Here is a 12403-nt window from a genome sequence, read left to right as displayed (position 1 = left end):
TGTTCAGCTTTCCATTGTTAGAGTGTCAGTCAGAGTGTCAGTCAGCGACACCTGTTGCCACGGCGGCGAGTGAAGAACACTTCGGTTCATCCTGTGGCATGTGATCTTTATGTCCACTTTTAGTTCTTAACGTTTACATAACAATCACTTCTTACAACATCGCCTATACTCTCCCTGGTATTATTGTCTATTAGTTCTCGTCGATATGGTGACGCACTAAGGATAGAGCCATTACGTTTACAGTTTTTTTCATTTCATAGCGAAGGTGACGTTCTGACAGACTTGATGTCTTGAGGTGATATGCGAGGAATTATTCCTCTGCTCGCATTTCGTAATAATATCACGTACTACGTGACGCCAAGACAGGCAAACAAAGGTGTTCCACACTAATCCATACCTGTTTACTTCTTACAACATCCCTATATCTCCCCTGGCATTATTGTCTGTTAGTTCTCATTGATATTGTGACTAACAAAGAAAACGAGCCTTTAGGTTAGACGTTTCTTCATTAAAAAGCTACTCTGTGACACTCGATAACCTATCTGGGACGTCAAAACTATCGCAGCGCTGGCCTCTCCAGTGGAGGCCCTCACGGCCAATAATAGTCCAGCTACACTTACCAACATTCTCAACTAGATCATCGATTGCTGTGTATTCTTTATCACCGTTCTTCTGTCGCTTTAGCATTACGTCTGTCGTCTTTATCTTTCCAGACTAATTGCACAGTTCTTGAATTCTACCCAAGATTACTTATAATCCTCCAATCTTTCGCCACGTGAGTTAGACTAGGTGTAATGAAATGATGGCAAACTTCTTTCTTCAACGACAAGATGAAGGTCCGCTTTAAGTATTCGCTCTATCAAATTTTTACTCGTCCGAAGTCTTTCCATACACATCTGATTCGAATCTGCTGTGTACCTGTTCGACTAAGACATAGCTTTGTCGTGCAGTTGACAACAATATACTGCCAGACCAGTGCACGTATTGTAACAATCCTTCAGCGCCCTAAAAACATGACCAGAATGTATGAACATGCAAGTATTTACAGAATTCAGTCGTGACTATGTGCCATTCAAGATCGGCATGATTATTCTCTAATATTAATATAATTCTTATCCCTCATTACAATTTTATAAATTTACATATATATATATATTTATTTATTCATTAATTATTTATTTATTTATTTATTTATTTATTTATTTATTCATTTATTTATTTATTTATTTATTTATTTATTTATTTATTTATTTATTTATCTATATCTTTTCTGGAAAGGCACATGACGAGCTGCTGACATAGTAACCTCTGAGTCTTCCGATTTCTAAAGCTTCCTGAGTTCCAGTACTTCAGTGGGTGACTTTTATCCTGATGTCTATGACATGCACATTATTAAAGAGAAAAAAACAATCAAACTCACGATAGAAGTGGACTATATTAGCACAAGTAACAATTATACTTCTACTCAATGTTATGTACTGCTTATAATAACTCTTTTTATGAAAGCACCGTTCGCTGCCATACAAAGAGCCATATTTCGTTTGACCGAAATTGGTACCTTCGTGTGAACCAGCTGCGTAGCAGAAATAGTGAACGACAAATATATATGTAATGTCTTCGTTGCCAAGGATTGTAGAAAGTATAGAGAGAATAAATAAACAGCAAGATACATAATATCAACACGTACCCTGCCCATTCGGGGTATCTTCAGCTGCCCCCTACGCCATTCGGATGAGTTGCTGGGGTTAACAACCCAGACAACTTCCTGACGTATTTTTTTGAAGCTTTCCGCTTCAATAAGGACCTGCACGAAAGGAAACAAAAATAAAATAATAATTGACACTTTCACTACGAAGGCGAAGTAATGAATGTGATACAATTTTAGTATCATTCATAGGACGTACAGTTGGGAGGTCTCTTCTGGATCCGATATCGTCCAACTACGAAAAACGCTTGTGTAAAAGAATGCGGCCGATGATGCTAGAGCTTCTCTTTTCGCGCAGTCGCTTTGCGTTGAGAGCCCAATGGGCGCCAAGTAGGATGGTATAAGGGCCGACCACTGATTTCTGTCGAGGTAGCGCGCGCACCAGCAATCGCGACTGCCCCCTTATAGTCGAAGTTCACAGTTGCTGCACGAGAGAGACCCACTCCTTTCCCACGTCGCTTCATGTCCAAGTTTTTTTTTTCTTTTTTTTATTTATCATACGTGCGTGCGTGTGTGGGTGGGTGGGTGGGTGGGTGTGTGTTTATGCGTGCGTGTGTGTGTACGTGTGTGTGTTTGTGTGTGTGGGATCTTTCATTGATTGACAAGTATTCAAACGCCATCTTTCATAAAAAAGCAGTTTCCAATATTATAATTCTGGCATCAACTAGTGCATAGAAATATTGTCTTTAGAGTGATTACTATTGAGCCCTACGCCGGCTTTTAGCCAGGTGACAGTTAAAAGTTTGGCCGTGCTACAAACCCGCAGAAAAATTGCAAGTGCAGGACTCACCCTGAGTTTCGTGCCAGCAAAATCCCGTACAATGAACCAGAAATCCATGCACTGTACTCCAGGCACTGCCAGGTTGACGTATTCGCTCACCAGTCTGGCCGGCTCGGGCGTGTATGGACGAGCACCACTCAGGAACGCGTAGGACCCTGGGTTTTAGCGTGAGGAGGAAACAAAATATTAGTTCAATCACTCGCCAACTATATATGCGTAGTGTGATCTCTGAGAATGCAGCAATAACCTTAAAGTAAATTACTAGGTCACAAAACATAGGATAACTTCTCGAGTTATTATCATTTGTAAGTTATTACTAATCTGAGATGCCAGCACTTAAATTGCGCAAGTTTAGATCCCTAGCCAAAGAAATAATTGCTCGCGGTGTACCTTGCCCAGCCGTTCACAAAAGCTGGAAGAACATGCATTTCTACTGTTTATTATGATCGTGTAATTATTCTGAGCGTGACGAATAGCATGCTGGTTTGCGACACACACCTTGCGGAGTTCCCAATGTGTGGTCCTGTTTCGGGCGGGGTAGAATGGAGCGTAGCTGGCCACCACGGACGAACCACTCTGAATCGCCTCGGTTTCTAACCGAGTTTGTCCATGTGCAAGGTCCTCGCTCAAAATCACAGCTCAGGCCCGACTCTGCATGGAATTAAAACGCAAGTAACGAAAGTGTCCAAAGCAGCTTCAATCTAACAAGGTTCTGCAAGAAAAATTTCATGGTTCACCACTAAGTATTTAGCTATAAGTACTGCAGCTGATAGTACTTTAGCTACATAAAAACACTTTGATTCACTTAAAAAAGATTGAACTCAACATAAACACAAAATTGCCTGTCACCTTCCTGCTGATATTTGGGGTTTTATTTCTAAAAACAAATATTTCATGATGAGAGACGCCGTAGTGAAGGGCTGCGGAAATATCAACCATCTAGTGTTCCTAAACGTGATTTGAGATCGCAGTGTGCACGGGCCTTTAGCATTTCGCCTTCATTGCAATGTTGCTGCTGTGGCTGGCATCTAACCCGCGACCTTTTGGTCAGCAGCCGTGCACCATAACCACTGCTCCTCCGGGGTGGACCACCTGTCAGCTTGGCCTCTGACATCGGTGTGTTTTAGTGTCAGGCACCGAGAGGAAGCAACAGCATGTTTAAAACAGCTACGTAACTTGTATGCCTTTTCGCGTCCTCACATGGCCTTGTTTTTATTCCCGATTCGGGTTTGCTTTTCTTCTGCTGGTTATACATTGCTTCAACGAAAAGAAGCAGGAGAAAAAATCACAGTCTATCCACGAAGTGAATGATGATTGGTGGGGCGAAGCATTCGTCAGTTCGTACATGCTTTCGTCCACCCATTCGTTCTTGCTTCCCTGCATTAATGCGTCCATCCGCGCGTCCATGCGTCCGTCCGGGCATCCGTCTATCCGTGTGACCGTCGGTGCATCCGTCCTTCCGTCCGTCCGTACGTCTGTGCACCTGTTCGTGCGGCTGTCCCTCTGTCTGTCTCTCCATTCGTCTGTCCGTCTGCCCCACTGTCTGTCTGTGCGTCCATCAGCTCATCCGTCTATCTGCATATCCATCCGTCCGTCTATCTACTGAACACTCCAAGTACATCCATCTCACATTTTTTCATCATGTATTCATCATATACAAGTGCTGCCATCCAGCGAACATTCTAAGCACTGCTCTTTCGGGTATGTGCCACCGGTGGCTACATACACCTTCAGAACATGGAGAGACCGACACCCTAAGGAGCTTCGCTCCTGAAAGCGGTTATAATTTAAGGGGACACTAAACGGAAACAATGACTTTGTTTAGATTGACAAAGTGCACTCTGAGGACTCTAATGTCATATGTCTCGCTGTCATAAGTTCTTTATTAGCGGAGAAAATTAAGGTGGAAGTATGATTTTTTTTAATTTGGCGCCAGAATCTTCGCGCGTGATCACAGAAATTTTCAAAAGCATTTTTGGTATTTTCGTGGAATCGGCTCTATGAAATTGTCTGAAACTTCATGTCCTAATTATAACACCCACCGATGACAATGTACTTCATTTGTATAGATCCGAAGCTACGAAAGACCCAGTAGAGATCTTACGAATTTGTGATATGACGTCACGTTGTTTGGTGCGGGAATCTCAACGTGGCGCCGCCACCCGCATTTTTTTCGCACATTTTCCTACTTACTAAGCGTCGTGTCAGAGTAAGAGTGGTGTTTTCGGGATTGTGAAGTTATAATTTACTAATAGGCGAAAAATCATTTGTCTTGCACTACAAATGTTCCGAGGGTAACTTATCAGACAATCCTGACACTTGCCATATGATAAAACTGTCCTGCCGATCAAAGGAAAAGAGCACTTACGGACAACATGCTTCGTGAATTTGGCTTCTAAACTTTGCTTTAAATGACCAAAATCTAATTTCTGTGAACTGACACAGAGTATGTATATTTCTATTTAGTTTCTTTGCGAATATTTCAAAATATTCATAGATAATTTGCGCACTAGGACAATATATCTTGTGTTTTTGTAAGCGGGAAGATGAAAGCACTGTGAAAGGTAGTCGAAAGGCTGCATCAGACCGTACTGTTACTACTCAACATTCAACACAATTCATAAACATAAACATCTGTTACTCAACACTGATTAATGGACTCTTTAAAACATCCCTCCTTTAATCATTTTACATTGATTGATATGTGAGGTTTAACGTTCCAAAACCACCGTATCATTATGAGAGACGCTGTAGTGGAGGGCTTCGGAAATTTCGAAGACCTGGGGTTTTTTAACGTGCACCGTAATCTGAGCGCACTGGCCTACGGCATTTCTGCCTCTATCGAAAATGCAGCCGCCGCAGCCGAGATTCGATACCACAACCTGTGGGTCAGCAGCAGATTGCCTTGCCACTAGACCACCGCGGGGGAGCCATCATTTTACAACGTAGCTTGATAAACTATAAGAAACGCCACAGAGAAACCAGCCATACCAAGGTCAGGGGCCATTAAAGAATTGGCCCGAATCCACATCTAACCCTGTAAATTATGTAGTCGAAAAACGCTTACGTCTGGAGAGAGTGAATAAAACGTTTATTTGATGTTCTGCGCAAGAAAATCGGTGAATGGTATTCTGCAGGCGCTGCGTTAGAGTGCCTCGAGCGTGTGGCGGAGGCGAGCGAGCACATCTAGGCACGTTAGACACAAGTGCCATCTGGCAGTTACTTTCGAAAACGAAGGCGTGCAGCCCGCGGAGAAAGATGCGCGCCAGTCTCGCAAGTGATAAGGTGTAGAACGCAAAGCGACGGGCAGGTGCCACCACCGTGACATCGTAGCAAAGCGTTGAAAACACCTTCTTGAGCATCGCGTGGAACTGTCAGCGCAGCGCGATAAACGCTACATTCCTTAGAGTTACTTGTGTGTGCCTCTTCTAGTATAAAGACAGACATACAAAACATCGAAGCGTTGTTGTGGTGCCTCAGATATGCGCAGTATAAGCTTTTAATTGACAATCGCACAACTATCAACGCTAAACCTTGAGCGATATTGGTGGGCGCTGCGGATGGGGTCGGCCGTTTGGTGCCGTTTGAGGTATCGTTAGGGAGGACAAACAGACAAACTTATAGACAGACAGACAGACAGACAGACAGACAGACAGACAGACCAAAATTTTTCCTTCGAAAGTCCCCAAAAAAGACTATCATCTTTAATATGTCTACATAAATAATCACCACCCAAGCAACGAAGCTAAAATTTGCGGCCACAGGCGGCTGCAAGACGTTCCAGCCGAAGCCGCTCGAGAAACTTCTGCCGAAAGCAGGCCTCCGTTACGGCGAAGGCGTTTCCATCATTTTGTGGTTGACGCCGCATGCTCTGACTACCCTAGGCTCGTCGAGGTCGCTTGTATTCGGCTCGGAAGGCTGCCCGAACCTCGGTGTGCCCTTGCTGCTTGCGCTACGCCACCTGGCCCTATTTTGGTGCCCGCACTGCTGCATCAGCCAGGCAAACACTAATTATCTCCCGGACCAGCTGTCGGCTCTGCTGTTTGAGCGTTCGTACGATCCATGCCCTCCCCATGTGGAAGTTGTAAGTTGAACTTTCCTGCGACGCCGAAATCTTCACGCGCCCGTGAGCCCGTCACGTGATGTTTGTTTACATCCATCCTTTGCCTGTCCACCTGACGGCCTTCCTTAACTGAGAGGTAATGGTGGTAGCGGTAAAAAGAACAAGGCGCCTAATTTCTGCAGCCCCGTCGGCAGCACGGCGAAGTGCCTCAGAGGCGACGCGTGTGCTAGTGGACAGAGCGGGGTCGAACTACTTCCTTTCCCATCATCTCTATTTTTCTTCTCTCATACATGTTCTTCTCTCCTACTCCCGATCTCTGTGCAGCTAAAGCCCTGTGCAGCACTCTTCAAGTGACCTCTACTGATCCACTTTGAAATGCGAAGCATCTCTTGTCGAACCTGTTTCGCGGCGTCGGAAGCGTCTGAACTCACATACGCATGTGCAACTCTACTCCTTCCCTCTCTCCAACAGCTGCGCGTTGCTCTATCAAGGTTTCTCCTACCACCTGCTTGCGCTCAGTGTCCCCTCTCTCCCCTCTAGGCATGCTTCCCAGTGGCGATAACATCCCCATTGCGCATGTGCGCTCCCTACCCTCTCTCTCTTTAGGCACTGCGCCGTGCTCCCGACCGGGTTGCAGAAATTAGGTGCCTTTTCTCATCTTCTAACCACTACCACCACCCTCTCTCTCGTCTCCTACGCTTCCCCATCTCTTGCCTCTCAACACCGACGCAGAAAGTGTCTGTTAACCTACGCTCGCTGCCCCCTCTCCTCAAGACATTCCTCCCCGCGTCGTTTACACCACCATTGCGCATGCGCTTACATTCCCTTTCTCTCTCCACTTCTACGCTCCCCTTCTATCGTCTCGCAAGGCTGACGCAGGCAGCATCTCGTAGCGATTTTCTTGAGTAAAAAAATTTGCAGATCACACGTACAGTGGAAATCGATAATATGTGAAAAACAACTGAGGAAGGTTGATATGTAACATTAAAATCAGCACAACGTAACGAAAGGGATGTAAATTATCCCGTACATGACTTCCAGGTTGATTATCTTGTTGGGACGGGTCATCTACCATCGTCGTCTATACACGTCACGTGATACAAAATTTGGTATGTGTTAAGCCAGCAAAACAGCCGGGAGCGCGCTATGAGCGTAGCATGTAATCATGTTTTACATGGCACGCATATCATGTTATCATGTTCGGACGTGTCATTTACCTTCGTCGTCCATTCACGTCACGTAGTACCAAATTTGTAAATGTGGAACTAGCGAATAGGCAGCAATAACTCTATGAGCTTAGCATGTAGTTATGTTTTACATGACACGCATGTCATGATTATCATGTTTGGACGTGTCATTTACCTTCGTCGTCTATTCACGTCAACTTGTACCAAATTCGGTATATACTGAGCAAGGGAAACAGCCGCGAGCGCGCTACGAGAGTAGCATGTAGTCATGTTTTACATGGCATGCCGACATGATTATCATGTTTGCACGTGTCACTCACCTTCGTCGTCTATTCACATCACGTAATACCAAATTTGGCATACGTGAAGCTAGAAAAACGGCCGCGAGCATACCATGAGGATGGCGTGTAGTCATGACATACATGACATGCATGTGATGATTTCCACGTTAAGGTCTTTCACATGTGTTTGCCATGCAGTCATGTCATACCATACCTGTTTTGAAACATGGCATGCGAATGAAACCACCGCAAGAGCAGCAAAATCATAGGCGTATCAGCCAGGGGGAGGGGGGGGACAAGGTGCGCCCTGAGAAGAAAAGTTAAAGTGCTGAGCCCCCCCCCCCCCCCCTTTCGACAGTGGTCACTGTCGGCTGCATGCTGGGGAAACCAACAAATAAGGAAAAGTTGTCCTTTACCACAGTAATCACTCAAGTTTATTGTTACGAGAAAATTAAAATGTTACCAGGGAATGTTTTAAATAGTGAAAATTTTCCAGCATATCTGCTGTGATGATTTTTTTGAAAGCTCTTAGCGGCGCGGGCCGCCTATGCGACGCTTTCGCGCCTTGTACAGTAGCATTGCAAAGCAGGCTACAGTACAAGGCACGAAAGCGAATGTACTGCAGCCTGCTTTGTTATGAATGAGAACAAGCAATCGTTTTATGAACCAGTCAGAGTATTCGAGCTGCTTCAGTAAAATCATTTTTAGCAGAAGTTATTAGCATCACTGATACGCAAGAAGCCAATCAATCCGCTAGCACTGAGAGGGAAAGTACAGGAATTCAGAGTGTCGCTGCAGAACAGGTACTCGGCTCGTAGTGAGGAAACCAACCTTAGCGTAGATACAATGAATGATAATCTGACGAGTATCATTACGGAGTGTGCAGTGGAAGTTGGAGGCAGGGTAGTAAGACAGGACACTGGCAAGCTTTCCCAGGAAACGAAGAACCTAATTAAGAAGCGTCAAATCATGAAAGTGTCAAGTACAACAGAAAAAATAGAACTGGCAGAGCTTTCGAAGTTGATTAATAGACGTAAGGTATGCGATGTAAGAAGGTATAACATGGAGAGAATTCAACACGCTCTGAAAAACGGAGGAAGTGTCAAAGCATTGAAGAGAAAACTTGGGATAGGCAAAAGTCGGATGTTTGCACTAAGGGACAAAGAAGGCAAAATAACTACCAATATGGATAGGATAGTTAAAATAGCGGAGGAGTTTTACAGAGATCTGTACAGTAGCCGAGAAAACCACGACCTTAATACTATAAGAACTAGCAGTAACCCTGATTACACCCCACCAGTAATGATAGAAGAAGTCAGAAAAGCTTTGGAGAGCATGCAAAGAGGCAAAGCTGCTGGTGAGGATCAGGTAACATCAGATCTGCTGAAAGATGGAGGACAGATTGTGTTAGAAAAACTAGCCACCCTGTTTACGAGGTGTCTCCTGACGGGAAGAGTACCAGAGTCTTGGAAGAACGCTAACATCATCTTAATACATAAGAAAGCAGATGACAAGGACTTGAAGAATTACAGGCTGATCAGCTTGCTCTCTGTAGTATACAAGCTATTTACAAAGGTAATTGCTAACAGAGTAAAGAAAACATTAGAGTTCAATCAACCAAAGGAACAAGCAGGATTTCGAACAGGCTACTCAACAATTGACCACATTCATACTATCAATCAGGTAATAGAGAAATGCTCTGAGTATAACCAACCACTATACATAGCCTTCATAGATTACGAGAAGGCGTTTGATTCAGTATAAATATCAGCCGTCATGCAGACACTGCGGAATCAGGGCGTAGATGAAGTATATATAAACATTCTGGAAGAAATCTACAGGGGGTCAACTGCTACTATAGTGCTTCATAAAGAAAGCAACAGAATACCAATCAAGAAGGGTGTAAAGCAGGGGGACACAATCTCCCCAGTGCTATTTACCGCGTGCTTACAGGAGGTTTTCAGAAGCCTAGAATGGGAACAGTTAGGGATAAGAGTCAATGAAGAATACCTTAGTAACCTGCGCTTCGCCAATGACATTGCATTGCTGAGTAACTCAGGGGACGAATTGAAACTCATGATTACGGAGTTAGACAAGGAGAGCAGAAAGGTGGGTCTTAAAATTAATCTGCAGAAAACGAAAGTTTTCTGCAGATTACCTCGGCAAGGAGCAGTGCTTCGAGATAGGTAATAGTGCACTTGAAGTTGTAAAAGACTATGTCTACTTAGGGCAGGTAATAACCGCAGAGCCGAACCACGAGATTGAAGTAACTAGAAGAATAAGAATGGGATGGAGCACATTCGGCAAGCACTCTCAAATTATGACAGGTAGATTGCCACTATCCCTCAAGAGGAAGGTATATAACAACTGTATCTTGCCGGTACTTAGCTACGGAGCAGAAACCTGGAGACTTACAAAGAGGGTTCAGCTTAAATTGAGGACGACGCAGAAAGCAATGGAAAGAAAAATGGTAGGTGTAACCTTAAGAGACAAGAAGAGAGCAGAATGGATTAGGGAACAAACGGGGTTAAGGATATCATAGCTGAAATCAAGAAGAAGAAATGGACATGGGCAGGGCCTGTAGCGCGTAGACAGGATAACCGCTGGTCATTAAGGGTAACTGACTGGATTCCCAGAGAAGGGAAGCGGGTTAGGGGGAGACAGAAGATTAGGTGGGCAGATGAGATTAAGAAGCTTGCGGGTATAAATTGGCAGCAGCAAGCACAGCACCGGGTTAACTGGCGGAACATGGGAGAGGCCTTTGTCCTGCAGTGGACGTAGTCAGGCTGATGATGATGATGAATAGCATCACTGCTGATCTGTCGAAGCTGCTTTCAGCCGGTGATTGTGACGAATCTTTTTAATGTTTTATTTTTGCCGTACTGAGAGCGTGGAAAAATGTTGCCTCGTTAGTTTCTGATAAAGTTTATCAGCATTGCTTGTGGTAACTAGGAGGGATGGCAGCAGTATGCGAAGTTGCGACGAATAGAGCAGTGAACTCGAGTACAATGGAAAGCTCATCAGCTTTTAAGTGGTGCTTCCCATTATATATATATATATATATATATATATATATATATATATATATATATATATATATATATATATATATATATATATATATATATATATATATATATATATATATATATATATATATATATATATATATATATATATATCAGAGTTTTAATTACTACTCCAAACGCCAAGAAATAGAATACAGCCTTAAGTATACAGCCTGTCTATTTTTTAGCAGTTAGAAACTTCTGGCTTTTAATTTTCATGCACTCGGACCACCCGCGACGTATACGCTGAAAGTGACAATCTCATAGAAGTAGCCGTCTAGTTCGCAAAACAGGCGTGCGCAACTCGTCAGTTGACAGGAAACGTCAAACTTCAACATTGCGGACCCTTTGAAACCAGCAACGTTTCGGCCATGGCACGGCTTTCTCTGACGTAGGCTGTGCCACGGCCGAAACGTAAATCGATAAAGTACCTGCTTGCTTTCTCGTACGTGTATTAGCTTCTTATATATGTATTCCAACTGTCTGACGAGTGAAGTAGGTTTGCCCCCAACTCGCGAAAGTGTTGGTATACCCCTACACTTGTTCACGTTTTATTCTGCTGCTGCGACTGGCCGATGCAGTTATAGATGGGAACAAACTTTTTATCGACCACTCAAAACATTTGCTGCCAGGAGACCTAAATGTCGTAGGCGGATAGATAGATAGATAGATAGATAGATAGATAGATAGATAGATAGATAGATAGATAGATAGATAGATAGATAGATAGATAGATAGATAGATAGATAGATAGATAGATAGATAGATAGATAGATAGATAGACAGACAGACAGACAGACAGACAGACAGACAGACAGACAGACAGACAGACAGACAGACAGACAGACAGACAGACAGACAGACAGACAGACAGACAGACAGACAGACAGACAGACAGACAGACAGACAGATAGATAGATAGATAGATAGATAGATAGATAGATAGATAGATAGATAGATAGATAGATAGATAGATAGATAGATAGATAGATAGATAGATAGATAGATAGATAGATAGATAGATAGATAGATAGATAGATAGATAGATAGATAGATAGATAGATAGATAGATAGATAGATAGATAGATAGATAGATAGATAGATAGATAGATAGATAGATAGATAGATAGATAGATAGATAGATAGATAGATAGATAGATCTCGCCGAAGTTCGCCGAAGTTTGTAAAGAAATGCTTCGCATTTAAAACCGACTGCTCGTGCCGGACAGTCATTTACTGGTCACCCCGTATAGTATATGGGCACTGTATCTTGACCTCCAAGGTAGGCTACACCACGGTAATCTAGTGGCCAAGCTAC

General features: G+C 43.5%; 1 protein-coding gene across 1 annotated transcript in view; it reads right to left on the bottom strand.

Moving 5' to 3' along the window:
* The window catches only part of LOC119176964 (MAM and LDL-receptor class A domain-containing protein 1), a 115221-nt gene that overhangs the window by 40372 nt on the left and 62446 nt on the right, over positions 1–12403 (bottom strand). Inside the window, exons 12-14 of the mRNA XM_075876493.1 lie at positions 2985–3137; positions 2496–2641; positions 1688–1804 (exon numbers count right to left, since the gene is read on the bottom strand). Of these exons, the coding sequence (XP_075732608.1) occupies positions 1688–1804; positions 2496–2641; positions 2985–3137 (416 nt within the window). The remainder of the gene's footprint in view (positions 1–1687; positions 1805–2495; positions 2642–2984; positions 3138–12403) is intronic.

The sequence above is a fragment of the Rhipicephalus microplus genome, chromosome X (genome assembly GCF_043290135.1).
Source record: "Rhipicephalus microplus isolate Deutch F79 chromosome X, USDA_Rmic, whole genome shotgun sequence".
In the NCBI taxonomy this organism is placed as follows: Eukaryota; Metazoa; Arthropoda; class Arachnida; order Ixodida; family Ixodidae; genus Rhipicephalus; species Rhipicephalus microplus.
The sequence above is the reverse complement of the archived record's forward strand: the minus strand, read 5'-3'. Positions and strand labels throughout refer to the sequence as shown.